We start from the raw sequence: 22,817 nt of genomic DNA, 5'->3' as shown, positions 1-22,817 counted from the left end.
ACACTAATGTTTAATGAGCCCACATAGGTAGGCCTTGATTTAAAAAATATCATGCTTCTCTCTCTCTCTCTCTCTCTCTCTCTCTCTCTCTCTCTCTCTCTCTCTCTCTCTCCTTCTCCCTCCCATTCTCTCTTTTCTATTACTTTTTTCTATTTTGCAAGCAGTAATTATAAAGATATTGAAGATGACTATATCTACTACTATCATCTACCCTAAATGCCACAAGACATTGCTTTATACTACCTTATTTTACCCAAACTGGTTGCTGATCCATTTTTATACAATTTCTACTTCTGTAGCTAAGTAAGTCCTTGAAAACAGACACCAAAGAAGTGGGACCTTATTGTTGTACTGCTGTGATTGAGGTAAACACTTATAACTCAAAAGAGAAAACTCAGGAATAGTAACAATAATGTTGATGATACCAAAAGCTTATGCTATTGACTTTTTTTTTTTTTGTTTTTTTGAGACAGGGTTTCTCTGCGTAGCTTTGTGCCTTTCCTGGAGCTCACTTGGTAGCCCAGGCTGGCCTCGAACTCACAGAGATCCGCCTGCCTCTGCCTCCCGAGTGCTGGGATTAAAGGCGTGCGCCACCACCGCCCGGCTAGCTATTGACTTTTTAAACACAAGTCAACAGACTATGGCTTAGACATTGTTTTATAGTTAAAAAAAAAAAAAGCACATAGCATTAAACATTCCATCTTAGTTATTGCTAAGAGTAATGTTCGGTATTGGTAAGTATATTGAAATTGTTGTGCAATAGATGTATGTAACATTTCCATATTGCAAACCTGTACCCACAAATACTAATTCAACAGTAGTTCTTGGTGGCTCCTCTTTTTCTATGATCTGTAACTAGCCTCCTTAATATCCATCTGTTCAGCCTGTATCTGGATTTCCTTCTTCTTAACTACTTTTGAATGATATTCCATTTTAAAGATGCCTTGTATTTTCTATTTTCTTTATTCATTTATCTTAAGGTAGATATTTGGTATGTTTCCATCGCTTGGTCGGTGTGATGCAATGATCACATTTATACCTATATTAGTTGAAGTTTCTGCTCTGATTTTATTTGGCCATATCCAAAAGTGGTATTGCTGGATCACATGAAAATTCCATTTTTCCTTAGCTGATAAACCTCCATAACATTTTCTATAATGGCTACCCAATTCTGCATTCTCTCCATCATTGAATATGGTTCTGATCTGTCCATTTTCTTAACTTTACTTGTATTTTTTACTCTGACCACTCCAATGGGTTTGGAGTTTTAGTTTGGGGTCTTGCATTACCATACGAAAATCAATTCCTAATGGGTCAAAAGCCTTAATGTAGGAACCAAACTAAAACTGGTGGTGGAAAAAAACCTGTAAGATACAGCACGGACAAACACTTTCTGAGTAGGATCCATTACTCAGGAACTTGTGTCAATGGTTGGTAAATGGTACTTCATGAAATTCAAAAGCCTTTGCACAACAAAGGAAACAAGACAGCCTATAGAATGAGAGAAAAGCTTTCCTAATTATCCTCTGACAGAGGGTTAATATCTAGAATACACAAAGAACTCAAAAGCCTAAAGAACAAGAAATTAAATAACCTAATCAATACCCGAGCCAATGAGATGACCAGAGAGTACACAAAGATAAAGTATGAGTGGTCAATACACATATGGAAAAATGTTCAACATCAAAGCCATAAAAGAAATGCAAATAAAATCTCCAATGAGCCAGAGGATCGGAGAGTTTGCTGTGAGCTTTTTGTCTTCTAGTGATGTCAAAAGCTACACTTACAAAGTCTCATCAACCTCACTGCCTAAATATGAGCTGAATAAGGTCAACAACAGTAGATATGCCAATGTGAACTGGGGGAAACCCATGAAGGCTTAAGCCCACACAAAGAACTATAGGCAAGTAAGGAATGTTGAGAGCTGAGAAATAGTCTTTTCCAAGGAAGAGCACACCACTTGGTTATCCAATAGCAAATGGCCATCCCTGAAAACATACATACAAGTAACATTATAGAGACTAAGCAGGTTGTATTTAGGAATCTATATGGGAGGGTTTGAAGGGGGAAGGGGAAAATGATGTAATCACATTACAATCTCAATAATAAAAGAAATAACTTTTTTTTTTTTAAAAAAAAAGAATAGGTAGAATTCAATGCTAAGGAAACAATACAATCTGAAAAAGCAAAACAATTACTTGGAAGAAAAATAAATTTATTCAAGGACTGGGGAGGTGGCTTGGTGGCTATGAGTTCTTGGTACTCCTCCAGAGGATCCAGAGTTTGGTTCCCATTATCCACTTTAGGTTTCTCACAAGTGTTTACTATTCCAGATCCAGGAGACCCAAAGCCCTCTTCTGGCTTCTGAAGGTACTGCACTCACATGGCGTTCACTCATACTCATTAAATATACATAAATAAAAAAATTAAAAAATAAATCTAAAAATTGTTCAAAACTGAAGGTGGTGAAATGACTCAGTTGGTAAAGACACCAAGCCTAATAACCTGAGTCCAATCATCAGACCCCACATAGAAGGAAAGAACTGACTCCTACAAGTTGTCTGATGACATGTGCACACGTCATAGCATGTATTCGGAGGGCAACAAAAGCCAAGTTATAAAACCAACCTAAATGTTTAACAACAGAAAAATGGATAAAGAAACCATGGGTTATGTGCACAGTGGAGTAATTTACACATAAAGAAGAAAGGGAGAGGTTGAGGGGGAGAGGAAAGGAAGGGGAGAAAGGATGTAATTATAATTTCAAAAAGTAAAAATGAATAAAAACAGAAGAATGAAGTTATGTCATTTGCAAGAAAATGGATGCAACTTCAGGTAATCATCAAGCAATTATTTCTCTCATTTGTGGGGACTAGACATTACAGATATGTAATATCATATATATATGTATATATGTCATAAAAATAGAAGCAAATTGGGGAAAGGAATTATACTATATATTTGCATGAAAATGGCCTTGTGTAATCCTGCATAAGAAAAGAAAATGCCAGTCCCAAAAGAGGGCAGTGAAGCATGCAAAGAAAGCAAAAAGCTTGCTTTGGACTTATGCCTTAGCTATGCTTTTTACCAAGGTTTGTTTACTTTTGGGCAGGTCAGATTCCCTGTTGTCACTGTCCCTTATATATATATTGAGATGAGCAAACAATAAGGGCCAAGGTAAAGAAATATGAAGAACTGATGTGATAATTTATGCATGATCTGCATATAGTAAACATTTAAAATTCATTAGCTTTATCAAGAATAGCATTCAGTGTCTGTTGGGGAGTTTTGTTTTCTAGAAACAATGTCTACTATTAAGATACCAAGAATGACCATTATTTTACCAAATGTGGATAAATCTGAGGATTGTAGAAGACTTCGTACCACTGTTGTGTGTTGTATAAAGCACACCCCCACTCCCATCTCCCATGAGTCGAGCGGAAGTATAGTGTCAGGATGACTTTCCAGCCTCATTCTGTACATCCCAAAACATAACTGGGAGTGTTCTGACCCAGCTGAGTTTATAGCAGGAACAGTTAACCAAATGTGGTCACCACATTGACATCCTGGCTGCTCACGGATGGAACACAGAACAACAAAGGCGTTCTTTCAGTAGAGACAATCTCTCAATCAGAAGTTTAGCATGAAAGCAAGGGCAAACATTGATTGTGTTGCTTGCAAATGTCAGAGAGCTATGGGGCCATTGTCAACAGCAAGAGGGGCAGCCAGAACTTCAGAGGAGATGGCCCTGGCTTCAGAGGATGAGCTGTTTTAAGAGTGACTGTCATGGTTTCTGAACAGTGAGTAAAAACTGACATCTACTCTGTACACATTATGCAATTTTTTTTTAAAACTAGTCTTATTTATTTTATTTTATTTATTTTTTGTCTTTTTGTTAGCATCCAGAATGAGTAGGTCAAGATAGGTGGGGCAAAATCTTGATTTTTCCTGTGCAAAAGTGTACACGTAAGTGAATGTAAGCAAACTGTGTGTCAGACAAGATTATTTCAGAAAAGGTATTAAAATGATGAGGAATGTTGTAAATGCACACTTGGTTGATTTATGTGACAAGGCTAATGGCAAAGCATATTTAGCTCTGTTAATTCCTACCATATTCTTATTGGTTGAGCAGAGTTACTCATCTCTATTTCAGAAGTTAGGAAATGGGAGCACAGAGTGCTTAAATAATTTCCCTGAAGTAACAGTATTAGGTGTTCAAGTCAGGATTTAAAATCCAGGCACATCAAAAGTTATTTTTATTCTTTCTCCTTCTTGTTTATTTTTAAAAATGTTTTCTTTAAAATAGTTCAAACACTTATATTTCAAATGCAAAATGACACCTGAAGCATGCATCCTCTCTCTGTGACTACCTTCTCTGCCTCCTGGGTGTAACTTACATTAGTTTCATCTACATTATTCAGTGTTTCCTATATAAACAAAGAATGTACACAGAGAGAATATTTCTCCCTTTTTGGCAAATGTACAATATGCATATGGTTCTGCATCTTGCTTTTTTATTTTTCATGGCTTCCCAAGAGTCCTTCTTCATTCTTCATCTACAGGTTCAGAGACCTCTAGTAACTATGTGTGCCATGATTTACTTAGCTGCTTCTCTAAAGGGAGTCACCTATGTTCTTCCAAAAACATATATTTTGTTTAGAAGGGACTCTAAAAACAAAATAGAAACATCCAAAAAAATCCAATCATTGAAACGATAAAATCCTTTCCTCAAAAATAGAGTAATTTGGGAGCTGAGAAAATGGCTCACAGGGTAAGTACTTGCTGCGCAAGGACTCAAAACCAGGTAGGTTCTCAGGATCCACACAAAAAGCCAGGTGTGGTGATGCACATCTGTCACTCCAGCACTGTGTGTGTGTGTGTGTGTGTGTGTGTGTGTGTGTGTGTGTGTGTGTGTGTGTGTTAGAATTGGTATGTGGAGACAGGCAGACCTTCGTAGCTCCCTGACCACCCAATCTAGAGAAGTCGGTGTGCTCCATTGTCAATTGCATAAACTAAGGTAGGTGGAGAGTGATAGAAAACATCCTATGTCAACCTTTTGTCTCCAATTGTGCATGTGCACACATGCACGCACACACACAGACACACATGGATTACATCAAAGGCGATACCCCCCTTTAAAAATGGTTAGTTTTGTTTAAAAATAACACAGAGTTAAATGCCAATGTAATAGGTCAGATATTTTGTCCTCCAAACACTCTCATTCATTGAAGTTGTAATCCTTAAGGTATGGTTTAAGGAGATGGGACCTCTGATAGAGGATTAGGCCTTGAGGGTAAGATTTTCATCAATGGGATAAGTATCTTTGGTAGGGACCTCAGAGTGATTATGTCTTGCTTCTGACATATGAAACACAGTGGAAGGGCTCAGTTAGAATGGCCCATGAAGCTGCTTTGACTGGTCCATGAATCCTCTAACACTTTGACCCCAGATTTCCCAGTATTCAGAATGATGAGAATTAATTTCTATTGCTTTTTGCTGTCATGGTTAATATTGATTATGAAGTTGACAGAATCTAGGATCATGCAGGATACACATTTCTGGGTATGTCACAGAGGTTGTAAGACCTACTTTAAATGTGGATGGCACCATTGTGTGGGCTGGGGTTCAGGAGTGAATAAAGAGAAAGGGAACTGAGCACTGGCATTCATCTCTCTCTGCTTTCTGAATGTAGGAATAATGTGGCCAGCTACCCCATCCTCCTGCTGCCATGCTCTCCCTTCTATGTATACCCTACCAGGTGTAACAAGTACACCCTCAAGCTATGAGCTAAAATAAACCCATCCCCCCATAAGTTGCTTTCACCAGACATTTAGTCACAGAAATAAGAATAGTAACTACAATATAACAACCTAAATAGTTAGTGGTATTTACTCTAGCAGCTTGAATGGATTATGCCATCAACACCAACAAAAACATGCTTTGTACCAGAGAGTAATTTTATGTGTCCCAGCACTGTATCTCTTTTTTATAAACTGAAAGTATGACCCACTCTCTTGAAGACACAGGCCCAGAGACTTTCAAAAAGACAGAAAAAACATCACAGAACACTTGTACTTATTTGGCATATTGTTGCAATAGCTTAGTATTTATGGGTTTGAAGAATCAAATATTTAATATTGAATCACCCCTGTAGTGAACTATCATATGATATGCATGTTAAACCATCCAGCTCCCTTGAGTAGATAGAACATTGATTCTTATTAGAGCAAACCTAAACCCCCAATAATTTAAAGCTTCACCAGATCTCTTTATATCTTCAAATATCAATGTTCAAAACATCTTGTCAATTTTGTTCCCCTTTCTAAAAAAAGGAAATTATCACTTCAATAACACTGTAGATTTTTTTTTTAAAGGATGCCTGACATAAAGGGATTTTGAACACTAACATGTGAAGGACAAGCACTAAGAGAGGCAATAAACACTCAGAGAAAAATACCCATGAGCTAAAGAGAACATTAGTTTCTTCCAAAAGGAGTGGGATGAAAGAATACAGAATGTACAGCTTTTCAATGAGGGTGGAGTGGGGGATGCCAACAATGAAATCAGAAAGATTGAGCTTAGGACTTTCCCAGAACACAGACAAGCATTTAGCTTAGTAGGCTTAAGTAGTATCTGAAGAAGACTTCTGGGCAATGAATACTGAAGATGATTTTGTGAGGCACAGTCTAGGCAGGGGGAAAGGAGTAGAGGATGGTGTCAAAGGCATGCTCCATGAGGATAAGTCTCTTCCTCGTGATCAACACAGGAGGAAAAGAAAGCTCCTAAAAGGTCCAGACACCAAATAGAACCTAGAAAGAAGAATGCTGTAGAAGCTACTAGTTAATATCCTCTGATTAAACAGTACAACTTTATAGTGGATTCAGAAAACATGGACAAGTATAATGAATACAAGTGAGATAATCCACAAGTGTATTTCCCAGAGCAAACCATCATGAAAATATGGCATAATCATCTATACTCCTTTTGCATATTATACATATGTTAAAATATGAATTCTATATTTTGAAAAATTGAACCATGCTATGAATCAAATTTTCCATATGCCCCAACTCCCATTTCTCAAATCTTTTTCTGACATTACATATTCTTTAAAAGGGAATTTTGATGCCTGGATTACATAAAGTTTAAGTAGAATTTTTTGATTCATTTTTTCCATTTTAGAAATAGTGCTGTGATGACATTTCTTGTCATAAGTCTTATTATCTCTATTTACTTCTTAAAAGAAACTTAAAGGTGTATCAACATGTCACATTCAAATTACTCAGTCCACCCATTCCTATGACTCACCACCAGGAGTCTCTAGGGACAAACTTCGAACAAGCATATTAAGGACCCGACACCATTTTTGCGTCACACTCTGTCTATTTTTGTCCTTCTGCAGCACACATCGTTCAGGCACTGCATTATTTCCTCTAGACTAGTGATTCTCAACCTTCCTAATGCTTCAACCCTTTAATAGAGTTCCTCATGTTGTGGTGGTTCCCAACCATAAAATGATTTCAGGGCTACTTCATAACTATAATTCTGCTATTGTTATGAACCATAATGTAAATATCCAATATGCAGGATATCTGATATGCCACCCTGAAGGGTTCATGACCCACAGGCTGAGAACCACTGCTCTAGACAAATGGACTATTCCTGGGCTAATCTAAATGCAATAATATAAAACTTGGATGACCCAGATTTCTCCAGTATGCATACAATTACTATATCCTGAATATTGAAAACTACCCAATGCTCTCAAAAACACTTACTTTATCATCCTTTCATTTAAAATGATGCATGATGGGCAACAAAAGAAGAAAAAGTACAGTCGATGGAAGCTTATATCTTTCAAACAGTATGTAAATGCATAGGTTACATATACTGGAACTTAAGTTTTCTTCAAATTTTAGATTTTCTTGACACTTCAAAGTTATAGGGATCTTACGTGCTCTCAATATATTGAAGTTCTTCGTGACACTATTGAGTTACACAGCCTTAACAGTTCAAATTTAAATTCTCCAGTTTATATTTTAAATCATTCTATTCTCAATAGGTTAATAGAGTTTTCAAAATCTCTAAAGTCTATGCATGCATTAATTCAGTTAAATAAAGGTACATTTAAAACATTTCCCTTCTATTGGCCAAGGAAAAGAAAAGTAAAACAAAATATATCAAAACCTCATCTCTGGCATGCATGGGCCATATTATAACTTTAGAATTACTCAAATTCTAAGACCTCCTCAGAAATTATTGTTCAGATGAGGGCAGCCAGGACTGTGCTATTCAGTCGTGCAGCCTGAACACCACATAACTCCGGAGGGAGCAGTTGGACCCTGATCAATGGGATTGGTACTCTCTGGAGTGGTACAGTAAGCAATCTATGCAGCCCTACGCGATAACCTTGAAGTTGGCGCCTGGTAATTCCACTTGTGGACCCATTACTTATTTATGCAACTTTCTCTCTGGTGAGCAATGAAAACGAAAAGTTTTAGAGCGAAGTTGTCTTTAGAGCTACCTACTTCTTTTCTTTTAATGAAGAACATCCTGTAAGGAAACAATAACAAATTTTCCTGGCTCCCCTCTGTCACAAACGATCACATTTTCTGGCTTCCCATGTTCCCGGGCAACCACCCACCAGGAAGCAGCAGGCTACCTTGTGTGAGTAACTGCAGGTTTCTGACTTCTTCCCGCACCTTCAGTTGGAGCACCTGCTGCAGGATGTGCTGTCGCTGGTTCTCCTGGGCGATCCCCATGCGTTCCAGCTTCTTGTCGGTGAGTCTCAGCAGGGCTCGCCCTGCAGGGGTTGAAGAAATGGAGAGAGAGGCAAGTGAGCAATACCCTGGGGGAATGACTTGCATCTTGGTTGTGGCTAGCCCCGACAAAAAAAAGTTTATAACTAAGTGCAGATGATGTAGAACAGAGGGACCCCCACGGTCTATGCTGATAGGACTGATGATGTGCACGGAGAAAACCCACCTGTGCAAAAGAGAGCACTGGAATTTTATCTAATAGTGGCAACCCTCAGTAGACCCAATGAGGTAGGTAAAGCGGCGAACTTTAACTTGCATATTTGGGTCATCAGTTGCTGGTTTCCATGGAAACAGTGCTCTTCACTGGGTGATGGGTTCTCAGGCTGGCCAGTGTGCCCCTTTTTGACACCCCAGCTGCAGAACTAGATGCTCTCACTATGCTTATGAGAACTCCAGCAGCAATTCTGTTTTTGTGAAACACACGTTTAAGGGCTGCTTTTGATCTGAAGACATCCAGCTCTCTGGCTGCAGCTGTGGGAAGCTCTGCTCACCCCCAACATTTGCTGAGGATAAAAGACCCACAAAGAGGAGTTTAAGAGGAGACAAGGGAAGGGAGCCATTCAGGAGGGCAAAACCAGGAGCTCTGGTGCTTATGATGCCACATATCTAGGTCTTGGCAACTCAGCATGCCTCTCTTCCAGCTCCATTTTCTCCAACTCCAGATATCTGTATGTTTTTCTTCTACCTTGATTTCTATGAAGTCCCCAAATTATGCCCTACTGTGCATTTACCTTGAAATAAGCATACTTCACTCCCATCACTTACACTAAGAGAGCGATCTTGTTAAATGCCCACAGCACCATTTACTCTTTTTCCACAGCCTCAGCTGTCACACCTGCAGATGGATCTGTTATCATTTCTATCATGAGGAAGAGACAGAAGCAGCTGCCTGTGATCAATGACAAGTCTGTGAGTACAATTTTATATAGTCATTGGAAACTGTTGGGAAGTCCACACCCATGTCTTGGGTGTGTGCATGTTCTTTTCCTAAACACCACTCTCCCTTCCCTAATATCCATGTTTAAATCTGTATTAGAGTTGCTTCTTAACAAACTGTGACTCAGCTTCTTTTGGAAGAAAGAAATGAAATGTTCTATCACCTTAGAAAAGAAACCAAACAACTAGAAGATGAAGTTAATGGGCATTTCCATCAAAGAAACAAGAAAGCCCATGAATATAGCTGATGAATGGGCAGCCTTAAAATCCTCCTGCCTTACACTCCCAAGTACAGGAAATTATGGTAGAGAACTGTATCTGGCATTATTCTGCACACTGACTGCAAGTCTGCCTTCCTTGAACTTGGTAACGTTAATAATCAAAGCAAAGGTAGAGAAGAGTGCTTATGTATGTCATTCACCAATGGACTGCTTGACCTACAGCCATTTATTAGCCAGGAACAATGTCATGGCCCTTCCCACTTAGGAAAAAAAAGCCAGCTATATATTGTGATGTGCAATGATTCTCTCCAATCCTCTGCCCAGAAGTGAGGTGGGTAGGGTAGGGTAGGCAGGAATATTGAATGGGAATATTGATGGCATGACCATGGAATATGGGAGGAAAGTGTGTGTGTGTGTGTGTGTGTGTGTGTGGTGACAGTGATCTACAGCTTCTGTGACATTCTGATGAAAGAAGTCCCATAGATAGAGCTTAGGCTTGGTTCCACCAAATGATCATGGTAACCATGAAAAAGGAACAAGAGGACAAACGCAGACACACTCCCTTGCTATTGCCTTCTGCAACAAGGTAAAGTAGCAACACTGGAGGATGTTCTAATCTAATTTGTTACTTTGCATGGCCAAAGAGGCTTTGTGAAAGTGAATGAAGTATAAGGACCCCAAGATGGGAGAATATCATATATCACCCAGGCAGCCCATCAAGTCTCACTACAAATAAACAGAGAACTTGAGAGAGAGAGAGAGAGAGAGAGAGAGAGAGAGAGAGAGAGAGAGAGAGAGAGAGAGAGAGAGAGAGAGAGAGAAATGGTGTGGAAATGCAAACAGGAGTTAGAGTGGCCAGGAGCTATAGAGTCCCTACAGATTCCAGAGGCTAAGATTCCAAACTTGCTTCTCTCCCACATACTCTAAAAGTCTTTCCACTAACAACTCACTTTGAGCCCCATGACACACATTTTTGAACTTCTGAATTTCACAAATGTAAGAATATAAACATGGATAATTTTAAACCTCTAAGTTTGTTACAGAAGCAGTTATCTTCATGAATGGAATTGGCATCATTGTAAGAACTCAAATAGGCAATAGGCAAATTCAAGCCTGAAAAAATCCCAACATGGAGGAGGGAGGTGGGCAAAGTCTCACCCCTAGCTGAGAAGATACTGGCAATTGATGGCTTCTGGGGAAAGGGGAGTCAGTTTTCTTTAAGGGTCTGTCCCAAGCCTGGTAGGTCAACCATGCTGGAGGGGATGATCCCACCTACACCCAACACCGATTGGGCAACACAGATTTAATTCAATTTATTTAAGGACATGAAGTTGGATTGGCAAGTACATGGGAATGGGTCTAGAGGAGCTAAGGGAGGGAGGATGTATATGACAAAATACATGTTTATGAATAAAGTACAATGGCATGGAGTTATTCTCAAAGAACGAATAAAACTAATTTTTTTTTCAAAAAAATAACTCAGAGAGCTCTTTCCTTTTCCAAGTTCTATGTGGGGGCCATAATGAAAAGTAGAGAACAGAAGGTAGTTAAGGAACAGTAACCTTGCATCCTGGGTCTGTCTGGGGAGGAGACACTAGAATGTGGGAGAAAGACAGGGAAGAGAAGTGTCAAGGAAGTCAGAGGAATGGAGAATGTCACTACAGCAGGGCAGAGAAGATAGGACAAAGCTGGGAAGCAGCATCTGAGAAGAGGCCGGGACAGAGTTCAAGAGGGCCTGACAGGCTCGCGGAGGACTGGATGTGAAATGTGAAGAGTTCTGTGCAAAGGCAACTTGGGCATTATGCCAGGCCTTCACTAGATCTTCACTCGTTCTTATGAGGAGAATAGATTGGAGGTTGGGACATGGAGAAAAGTCAAAACAGGAAGTGATGGTGCCACAAAGCCCAGTCAAGGGGCAGGAGCGGTAAGGTTCCTGGCTCTATTTTTATGACTTTACAATTCCTAGAAGTAGCGTGGAGGAAAGGAGGTCCTCAGTTCCCATTCAGGTTTCCAAGCTTATCCACAATGGCTGGTGGCCCCTTTTATGAGCAGGAAACTGAATCACTGCTCTAAGAAAGGATGTGATAGAGGAAGGAAATCTGGTCTGTTCCTGCTAGTCTATCTCCAGCAAACATCTGGGATCTTCAGAAGTAATGAAATAGGTAGAACTAAAAAAGTAGGTGATTAAAACATCCCTTATTCACATTCCTTCAATGCCCTCCTCAAACCCCCAAAGCACTGAGCTAGCAGGTAGCATTGGTAGATCATAGTAGGAGTCACAGAACTAAGAGGTTATTGCTGTGACCCAACCTCTGTTAAAAATATTCACAGGACCCCTTGACAATGGCCAGGGAAGACTCTGTGAAGATGTTCACACAGCAGAAACTTGGGTGTGGTGTTCTGGTAGCAACCTTGAAAAATTCAAGTGTTGTTGCATCTGAAGCTTCAGTCTGTCCATAAAGGCATTATTGTATATGTCCCTCGAGCACACCAATTCCATAAACATAGGCATGGTGGTTAACTTCATAAGCCAACTTGACTGGGCCATGAGATATCCAGATACTTAGTTACTTATTATCCTGAGTGTTTCCAGAAGATATCAATAATTACTTATTTTTAAATTTCATGTATGTGTGCTGTGTTTAAACTACTCCCCCTCTTCCCTCCAGCTCCTTCTGTGTACCACTCCCACCTACCCATTCCCTCTCAAATTCATAGCCTGTTAAAAATTATTATTGATATACACACACACAACACACAACACACAACACACACACACACACAAATAAATACATAATACAGCTTGCTGTGTCCATTTAGTGTAGCTCATATGTACATGTTTTAGGACTTACCACTTGGTATTGGATAATCAGTCAGGAGACTCATCCCTGGGGAAGATTGATCCTCCCTCTCTCAGCAATCCTCAGTTGCCTGTACCCCTTCATCAAGGGGTAGGGCCTTGGGAGATTTCACCAATCAGAACTGGGAGGTCAATTGGAATTCAGGGTTTGTTTAAGCAGCTACACTTCTGAGAGTTTATGGGCATCTTTTTCGTCATATAGAGATGACGGTCTTGTAGCAGATGCTCTGGCCCTCTGGCTCTTACATTCTTCCACCCCTCTCCTATGATGTCCCTGAGTCCTAGGTCATTGATCCTAGAGAAAAACCTATTACTGCCGCTTTCCCAAACCAGTGTTTAACTGAATTCTTAAAACTTACCCTTATTCCCACAGGTAAGTGTAGAGCATCAGAGAAACGTCCTTTTGCAGCAGGTGGGGAACATTACAGAAAGCTACAACTGGTCAAAATGCAGAGAAACACTGACCGTGAGGTGCTCAGAATTCTTACATCTACAACACAACCCCTTCACCTAAGGCTCAGAGACTGATAATTAAAGCGATAGAAAAGACAAGGCAGATTGCTTCCTATAACATATAGCAGCTCTTGCCTCTGGGCTCAAATGAGGACATCAGGTTTACAGATTTTAAATTTGGCAATTTCTATAACTCCATAAACCAATTTATTTTATCTGTCTATCAACCTGTGTATTCTCTCTCTCTCTCTCTCTCTCTCTCTCTCTCTATATATATATATATATATATATATATATATATATATATATATATTCCCACTACTTCTGTTTCTATGGAGAATTGCAATACTGTACAAAATTTCCCTGTCAGATTCCCTATGCTGGCACATCACAGTACTTACAGATATATATTAAATACATATTTTTTTAGCACTGCTTAAGTAATGTTGAGATTATTTTCTTAACCCACATATTGATGACTTCCCATTTCCAGGTCTTTAAATTACTGTAATGTCTGATGTAAGGGACTTGACTGGCAACAGTCAAATAAAACAAACGTGAGAGCCTGGCCATGGCAGGAGCTGGGAGCTGCATTGGTTGGTGATGAGCACATGAACACCTGCTGTCAGAAAGAACAGAGACCTTGAGGCTGAGTACCTGACCTTCCCGGTGGTTAGACAGACACCACAAACCACCAGCAGCTCAAGTGAGCAGTGGGGCAGAAAGAACATGTGGAGTAGAGGAACAAGTTAATAGTTTTCTCTGTTACTATACCAAATTACCATGAGGATGGGCACTTAACACAACGGAAATATATTCCACAGAGATATGGAAACCAGAATCTCAACACCAGTTTCACTGGGCTAAAACCACATGCCCTCCAGAAGCCGACAGGGCAAAATCTGGTTTTAAATACTTCATTTAGCTCTGCCAGTGTTCTTTTGGTTGTGGCCATATCACCATAAATTTTACCTTCATTTCATATCATTTTCTGATCACACACACACACACACACATATGTATACACACACACACATATGTAAACACATGTAATCTCTACTCCTCCCATGATGACACTTGTGGTTAGCAGTAATACCACCTGAATGACCCAGAACAATTGGCTCATGTGGAGCTCCTTAGTCACGTCTGCGAAGGCTCCTTTGCTTAGAGGATAAGGACAAGCACCAAGCATTAGGCACCACTGTCTTTGCAGGTCTTTATTCAGTCCACCAAAACTGAAAGTAACTCTGGAGCCTCTTGTGTGTGGCACAGGACTCCATGTCCACATGAAGAAGTGAGGCTCAGTGAAAGAGGCTTCAGGCAAAGACTTAGGTCTGGATATGTCTCTGACCTTCAAGTCCAGTCTGGTCCTGGGTGTCCTTCCACTTCATAGACACCATCATAGGCTTTTCAAGATAATGGCTATATGCTGAAGACATAAATGGAAATGTTAGGGTAGGCTGTAGGTGTAGCCTCCGCTTTGTTCCTATTGAGATTTCTCAGTGCCACTTTTCCTGGGAGATGTACTGAATTCCAAGGTCTTTTCTCCTTGACATGATTCCTGGGCTAGTCTTCAGTAAGTGGTCAGTATGTACTGAGTTAGTTCAAATTGAGTTAGTTCAAACCCATTCTCAGGAAAGGCCTATGCTATGCACTAACCAATTGTCCCTGGGTCTTAACTTCAGCCCCATCCAGAGCGAGTACCAGTGTGGTAAACATATAGTCAGCATTCTTTAGTTAACCTAGTTGTCCCATTACTTCAAAATTTAGACCCAAGAATGAGGACAAAGTGGAAAATAATAAAAGCATGGCGTTATCAGACTCAGAAAGACAAACATGGTATGTACTCATTCATAAGTAAATACTAGATGTAAACCAGAGAAGCTAGGTAACAATGAGGACCCTAAGAGGAATGTATAGATCACCTTGGGAAGGGGAAACAGATGAGCTCTCCATGAATAAACTGGGAGTGAGGGGTGAGCAACAGAGGAGAGGGGATGAGATGGGATGGGAGATGAGAATATGAGGGAATGGGATGATCGAGCTGGGGGAGGGATGGAGTGGGAGAGCAATGAATGAGATTATCTTGATAGAGGGAGATATTATGGGGTTAGGTGGAAACCTGGTGCTAGGGAAATTCCCAGGAATCCACAAGGATGACTCCAGATTAGACTACTAGCAATAGTGGAGGGGGTGCCTGAGCTGGCTTACCCTTGTAATCTGATTGGTGAATACCCTGTCATCATAGAGCCTTCATCCAGTAACTGATGGAAGCAGATGTAAAGATTCACAACCAAGCACCAGCTGAGCTCTGGGAGTCCAGTGGAAGAGAGAGAGGAGGGATTGTATGAGCAAGGTGGGGGTGTCAAGATCATGATGGGGAAATCTATAGAGACAACTGAACCAAGCTCATAGGAACTCACGAACTTTAGACAGACAGCTGTGGAACCTGCATGGGACCAGACTAGACCCTCTACATATGGGAGACAGTTGTGTGGCTTGTTTTGTTTGAGGGGCCCCTGGCAGTGTGATCAGAATCTATCCCTGGTGCATGAGCTGGCTTTCTGGATCCCATTACCTATGGTCGGAAACCTTGCTCATCCTTGAGGCATAGGGGAGGGGCTGGGTACTGCCTCAACTGAATGTACCAGGCTTTGCTGCCCCCCATGGGAGAACTTACCCTTTTGTAAGGGGTTAGGGGATGAGAGGTGGGTTGGGGGGGTTAGGTGGGAGTGGGGGTAGCAGAAGGAGGGATGAGAGGGGGGATTCTGTGATTGGTATGTAAAATGAGTAAAAATGTTTTTTAAAATAAAAAAGCATGAGGTTATAAGCTAATAGATATGGATTAATATTCAGTAAGGCATGATCTGAGTGTCCTCATTTTCAAAATGTGGATGAAAACGACACTATTTCATAGACTGTAACAACAGAATGGAATGAAACATGTGCACATCCTCTTTAACCTGGAACCACTGGCATGATGCAAATTTGGTGTCACAGATGTTTTGCTGGCTGCTACCTCTTCACACTCACAGGACTCCTGGTCCTTCTCCTGTGACAGCGATAACAATAGCAAACATTTACTATGTGTTAAACACCGTCCTAAGAGCTTTACATAGATTATCTCATTTTAAATGATTCTGTGAAAGTACCATGTTTATCCACAGCTGATTAAGAGCTATAAAACACCTAAAAGCTCTATGTCTTATTAAGAAGCTGCAGATTTGGGAGAGGCCATGCTGCTCAGCATCCGCTGACTGACTGCTGGGGAGTTCTTCACACGAACCTCACATCCTCCTTGTGGTGGATTGAATGAGAATGTCCCTCCACTCCTTCCCACTCCCCCATCCGGGTCAGGCTCTGGCTCTGGTTACTTGGTTCCCAGTTGGTGGCACCATTTGGGCTTTAGGAGGTGTGGCCTTGCTGGAAAAAATACATCATCAGTGGTAGGCTTTGAGGTTTCTCATCCAAGCACTATTTCCAGTTTGCTATCTCTGCTTCTAGCTTGGGGTGAGGGATGTGAGATTCTCAGTTGTTCCTGCCTTCTGCCACTCTTCCCTGACATGATGGTGATGATGGACTCTTCCGTCTGGAATGATAAGCCCCAAACAAACTCTTCTTTTGTAAGTTGCTTTCGTCACAAAAGCAGAAAGGTGACTAATACACTCACCAAGCCCATTTCTGCTCGGGGACTCAGGTCAGTGAGTTGGAGGGTCTGGGAATGGTCACTCTCTCTGATGGCTTAAGGAAAAGGGGGACCATGAACACAACACCACCATGTATCAGAGAGTGACAGAGGATGGGGGAGGGTGGCTGTGACAGTTGCTGTTCAATAGATTCATCTAGTCATTTATCACAGACTATGAGCACACCATGGGTTGAACTTGCTCCTCTACAAAGAACTAGGAAGACAGCGAAAAAGATAAGTTTCATATCAGTGACAAAGCACTGTGTTATGTTTGTGTGTGTGTGTGTGTGTGTGTGTGTGTGTGATCCCATGCACGTGGCACCTTGTGGTATTTCAGGGGACTTTGAGCAAAGGACAGAAGTATTGAGGTGAATAGGAGGGAGAAGGGAATACAAGGCATAGGAAACAAGTTCTGGGAGACAGAAAGGTATGTTTAGGAGCTCCAAGAAGCTCACCATTGAAGCTTCTCAGAGCATGAAGATTGTAGAAGGAAGGAGGGAGGGAGGGAAGCAGGCAGGCAGGCTGGCACATGTGGGTCTTCCATGCCTTTCATACAACTCCTGGTCTTGCTCTTCCCCCTCCCCCCTCTACAGTAAAAGAGAACACATGGAGTGGAAGAAATGATGTTTGTTCAGTCACAAGCCCCATCAAGATCATTAGCACCTCTGTCATCCTTGTCTCTATGGTTTTCTTGTCCGTCACTGTAAGAGAACTTCACTTTCATATTTTGGGTGCTGCTCTTTCTCCTTTGGGGAATCTTTTGACGATTAAAAAAAGAATTCTCCTGTAGTATTTTTCAGCTCTCAAAAAAAATCACTTTTTTGCTTATTGTGTTGATTTTTATTTCCAGTTTCCTTCCTACAACTTGCCACAGTGCAAGTTCAGAGAATATGGGGTTTCGTTGATGTTTCCAAGTCCCTAACCTGAGTGTGTCTCCATTCTGGCACTAAATAAATGTTTGCTAAATTACTGTTGTGTGGATGTGACTCAGACAGAGCAAATATAAGTTCCTTACTGGAATTGTTATGGTTGCTAAGAGGAAAAGTTCTCTTTCCTTCTTAGGACCTCTCCCAAGGTATAATATAATACTAGGTTTGCCGTTAGGGGTTGTCTTTGTTGTCGTATGCAGAGAATTGGCTAGGGAATTAAGTCAACAGTGAGCAAAGCCGAGAAAGCAGGAGAGAAATAGGAGACGGAGAGGAAGCGGGTAGAGGAGAGAGGAAGACAATGTTATTTGATTTTTCCGAACGCTGCCTGGCCTGAGGTCAGACACCCTGAGTTTCTCAGTTACAAAAGTCAATATATGACGAGGGGAGGGAGCTGAGCTGGTTGAATGGTGAGTGGCAGGTTCTATTTTACATGTCACTGTCAGCTAAGCCGCCACGGATTCCCCATTCCCATCTGAAGAAATGACATCTTGAATAGGTGAATAAAAATGATAGGGCTCTGATGTTTTATCCAAGTTAGTCATTGGAAAATGCTGGCCTCTTAATTGTTTTTCCTCAGAATGCATTTCAAATACACCTTAAATTTGACCATATACTTCTGTCTGCTTCACGTGCCCAGAGGGTCCTGTCCTCCTTATCCAATTACTCCAGAGGTCACAAATTCAAATGCTTCGATTGTCAGGATAATGTAATTGTGTGAGGAGAACTGCTCCAAGGGACCATTGAAATTAGTTGGGCTGCACGGTTTGATTTTTCTCCTGAAATAGACAATTTTAATCCATTTTTTTTGCCCTGTAAAAGGACAGACTATGGGCCAACTGTAGCTACTGCTTTTGTTTTAAGTTACAAATAACTGGAAACTCACAAGTTTTTATGAAGTCTACCAGTTTAAAATTTACCTGTTTTTCACACGATCATGCATATACCCAAACAAATCATGTATATGGGTCATCTTTGTCTCACAAGTGGACACTTTCAATGTCTTCCCTTTCCTCATTATGGCACTCATTTCTCAGTGGAAAGGAATTCAGGTGGCTTGTCCCTAAGGCTTTCAACAGACTGTAGGAATAGGGTCTGGCTTTTGCCACTGTACTCTGTTCAGACCATTCTAAATGAACAGTTCACTGTGTCCAAGAGTAGTTAAGGGCCTTTAGGATTTTGTATTGCCTAATGATACACTGCAAATTTGTCTTCCTAACCCCACAGCCCGATATCCCTGATTTTTTTTTTCGAGATAGGGTTTCTCTGTGTAGTTTTGGTGCCTTTCCTGGAACTCACTCTGTAGACCAGGCTGGCTTCGAACACACAGAGATCCACCTGGCTCTGGCTCCCGAGTGCTGGGATTAAAGGCGTGCACCACCTCTGCCCAGCTCCCTGATTTCTTAAATGTGACACCAAATATCCTGGTACCTGCACAAGCAAGGACTCAAAGGCTAGCCAACCCATTACCACATTTCTTGGCAAGAAGGCAAGACCAATACATCTCCTCTCACTTCTACCTGAGAGCATAGCCCACTACCCAGCCTGGTCCTTCACTTGGTAAGACTCAGACTGATTGGCACCTGATTTCATTCCCTCCTTTGGGTTGAGGAAGAGAAGGGTTAGTGGAAATTTGTGCTGTGATTACTGTAAGTAATTTACTGGACTGATGGGAACTGCATATTGATTTTTTTTAACTAGTCTTAGGTAGAAAGCCTGTTTCAGACAGTCTACTTTTTTGGCTGACTATATTCAGGTGCTGATGATGTTAATAGGAGGGAATTGGAATAATATTAATTCCCATAGTACCTTTCAAACTGAGTAAAAACATGGCCTTGTTATTTTTAGCCTCTTGAAAAGTTGAATATTTTTATTTTGCTAATTGCAGTTACCAAGTCATCCCCAAAAATTATTTTTAAAAATCCTTTAAAACATTTTTTTGGGGGGGTTGTTTTAGTCTCTGAGAAGACTCAGTAATAACTTCTCAGAGCAGTCAAAGTAGTGTGTGTGTGTGTGTGTGTGTGTGTGTGTGTGTGTGTGTGTGTCTGTGTGTGTCTGTGTGTGTATTTTTAAAGTAAGGAAGTCTCATACCAACCTAGTGGAGATTATAGCTGAAGATTCATGGTACAATAAACTGCCTTCAAGGCCTTTCTGCTTTTGATGGGTAAACCATACCTTGAGGTACATTTGCTTTTATTTGTCAACATTCATCTGCATGTGGCAATCTTTGTTGATCGAATGTCACCAGGTAAACGATGCCTTGCATACTTTGCATGTTTTAAAATTAGTCATCAAGAGGCATGTGAGATGCCTATTGACAAGTATATTTCCCCTCCTCAACATTCTACTCATAGTCATAGCTACAATGGACAAACACATATAGCTTTTGTCTATTGAAAAAAACAGGGGCATGCTGGGTTCAACACATGAATTAACTTGAAATAGTACTGATGGCCAAAGTCACATTTAAATCCTGGTTATAAGTTAACTTTGACCTTATTTTTAAAATGGAGAGATTCATTTTACTTTATACTTTTGTTTGTGTATATCTGTATGTGTGCAGATGTACATGTGTGTGCAGGGGTTTTTCAAATGTATGTATATGCATGTCAATGTTAGAGGGCAGCCTCAGTCCTTCCAGAGATGATGTTCATCCTTTTTCAAAATTTCGGAGACATGTTCTCGTATTGTCCTGGAGCTCATCAACTAGACAAGACTAGACACTCAGAAAGTACCAGGGATTTGCTTGTCTCTGCATTCCCAGTGCTGGGATTACTAGTAAAATGTCCACTCTTTATTATTATTTAAACATGGGTTCTTAGTATTGAACTCAATTCCTCACATTTTCAAGGCAAAGCTTCATCAACTAACTTATCTGTGAAGTCCGTGGCACCATTTTGTATTTCAAAATTTCATCAGGATTAGGATTAGTAAGTGACTGTTGGTCTAATTTCATATATGCACAATAGGAGAAATAGAAAGTGTTCTGGCTTTCATGGAGTTTATTCAAGGCCATCTAATCAGTAGTAATGAACAACTGAGTGACAAAACCTGGCATTAGTGACTATGAAGACCACGAGATCTACTATAAAACCCTAATAAAAAGAGGCCTGGAGGACAAGGCTAATCCCATCCTAGATTACTCAGGTATTAGCTACACAGCCATTGGTCCAACACTTCTCTCCAGGCTTTAGATTTTTGTGGTTTTTTTACCAGAAAAATGGAATGATAGTCTACCTCCTTTCACCCTGTTGTGCTAGCAAGGAATCACTTCAGTCAGCAGAATACAGTCTTGTTGCTTCCTCCAGGAAGCTTACCTAAGGAAAGGAAAACATTCATCCTAGACTTCAAGGGGAGCTGTATAAGTCACACCCAAACTATGGCAGACATCTGAATGATGGGATCCTGATCGATACTTGGAAACTGTTCGCAAGAAGCAAGGCTCAGAGGGAGAAACAAAATCTATTTTTTAACGTGTAAAATCTCGGAAAAGACATCACGATACGTAACACTGTTGACTCTTGGGGTTGGGTACTTCTGTGACTCGAAGTGTGGCTGCCTTGTGTATTTCAGGATGCTCTCTACAAAATCTCTGACTTTTCATCTAACGATGTTTTCCCACCTGTGCCGATTAAAAGTGCCTCCAAATTCTTGGCAAATAACTGATGGAAGACAAAGTTGGCTGTGGTGAAGAACCACTGATCTAGATGTTTGCTGTTAACCAGCTGCTTCTGAAAATGCCAATCCAGAAGGTAGATACCCTCATAATTCAGTCATAGGACTGACGTGGAGTGGAAGGCAAAAACAACATCGAAGTCTGTGTTAGAGACTTTTTAATCTGTTCATACCAATTTCATCCACGGGACTATGCTAGGATAGATTCATCATCTCTGTTTTACAGGGGAGAGAAGTGCTGCTGCTGGAGATGGACACGGTTAAAAAGAAAGTGTACAAAGAGCAGGATAGGGATGCCAATTTAGTTCAAGTAAACACTTCCCTGTTTTTGATCTTGGACATCTCAATGTACATAACAGAGTATTTCCATTGAGATATAACTTGAAGGGCCTTGTGAATGGAAGAGTAATGGACGTTGAATGAAGTTTAATTATGGCTAGAAGAATGAGTTAATTGATTGAATTCCAGCTTTAAAAAGCCGAATCCAAGCTCAAGTTATACCAAAGCCTTCACTTTTTTCCAACTTCCTCTTGTATTCAACTTATTTTGGGTTCCTTTTCATTATTGTTTATTCATGCTCATTACACTGCGAGCTTCTTATGAATTGTAATGCTCATCTTACTCGCTTGTACTCACAGAGAAAGGAGTGTTGTTTAGAACAATGCTTTGAAATTCTTTGAGGTTGGAGGACCTTACACTTAACAGTTTGTTCTAGAACGCTGACTCTAGTGTAGTTAGTTGTGGTACTGCATTGCTTTCTTTTAATTTCACTTTAGATGGTATTTTCATTTTTGTGTCTAATTCTGTTTTTTGCTGTGTTTGCAGAGACCTGATTTTAGATAGAGGAGCCTCATGGCATTAAGCATGATGCCTGCACAGGCTGGCTCTATGAACATGAATAATTGACTAAATGCTGCTGAGTCACAATTTCCACATCTGTAAAATAGAATTGACTTTAATTGCCTTGGGGTTTCTAATGTTAAAGTATAATAAAGTATTATTCTACTTTATGTAATATATTACCTAAAATATAAATTTATAAATTTAAAAGTGTCTGTCATAGTACCTGACTCAATATGTCCCCCCCACCCCGAATTAAATATCGTATAACAGTATGCCTTATAGAGGTTTTGTTGTTACATTTACTGTTTTATCACTACGAAATTTATTCACATGCCCATCTTCTCTTCTCACCCCTGGGCTTTTGATGAAGTAACTCCAGTGCTCAGTAGTTGCTGA

The 22,817-nt window shown here is 40.5% G+C and overlaps 1 protein-coding gene across 7 annotated transcripts in view; it reads right to left on the bottom strand.

Moving 5' to 3' along the window:
- Samd12 (sterile alpha motif domain containing 12) overlaps positions 1-22,817 on the bottom strand; it is a 435,192-nt gene that overhangs the window by 186,352 nt on the left and 226,023 nt on the right. For all 7 annotated transcript variants that reach the window (XR_013046324.1, XM_042264520.2, XM_006982393.4 and 4 more), the window contains exon 4: positions 8,663-8,803. Coding sequence is in view for 6 of the 7 variants with exons in the window: in XM_042264520.2 (XP_042120454.1) it covers positions 8,663-8,803 (141 nt within the window). In the remaining variant the exon portion in view is untranslated. The remainder of the gene's footprint in view (positions 1-8,662; positions 8,804-22,817) is intronic.

This window comes from Peromyscus maniculatus, chromosome 20, assembly GCF_049852395.1.
Source record: "Peromyscus maniculatus bairdii isolate BWxNUB_F1_BW_parent chromosome 20, HU_Pman_BW_mat_3.1, whole genome shotgun sequence".
Taxonomy (NCBI): Eukaryota; Metazoa; Chordata; class Mammalia; order Rodentia; family Cricetidae; genus Peromyscus; species Peromyscus maniculatus.
Note: the sequence above shows the minus strand (reverse complement) of the source record. Positions and strands in the feature narration are given on the sequence as shown.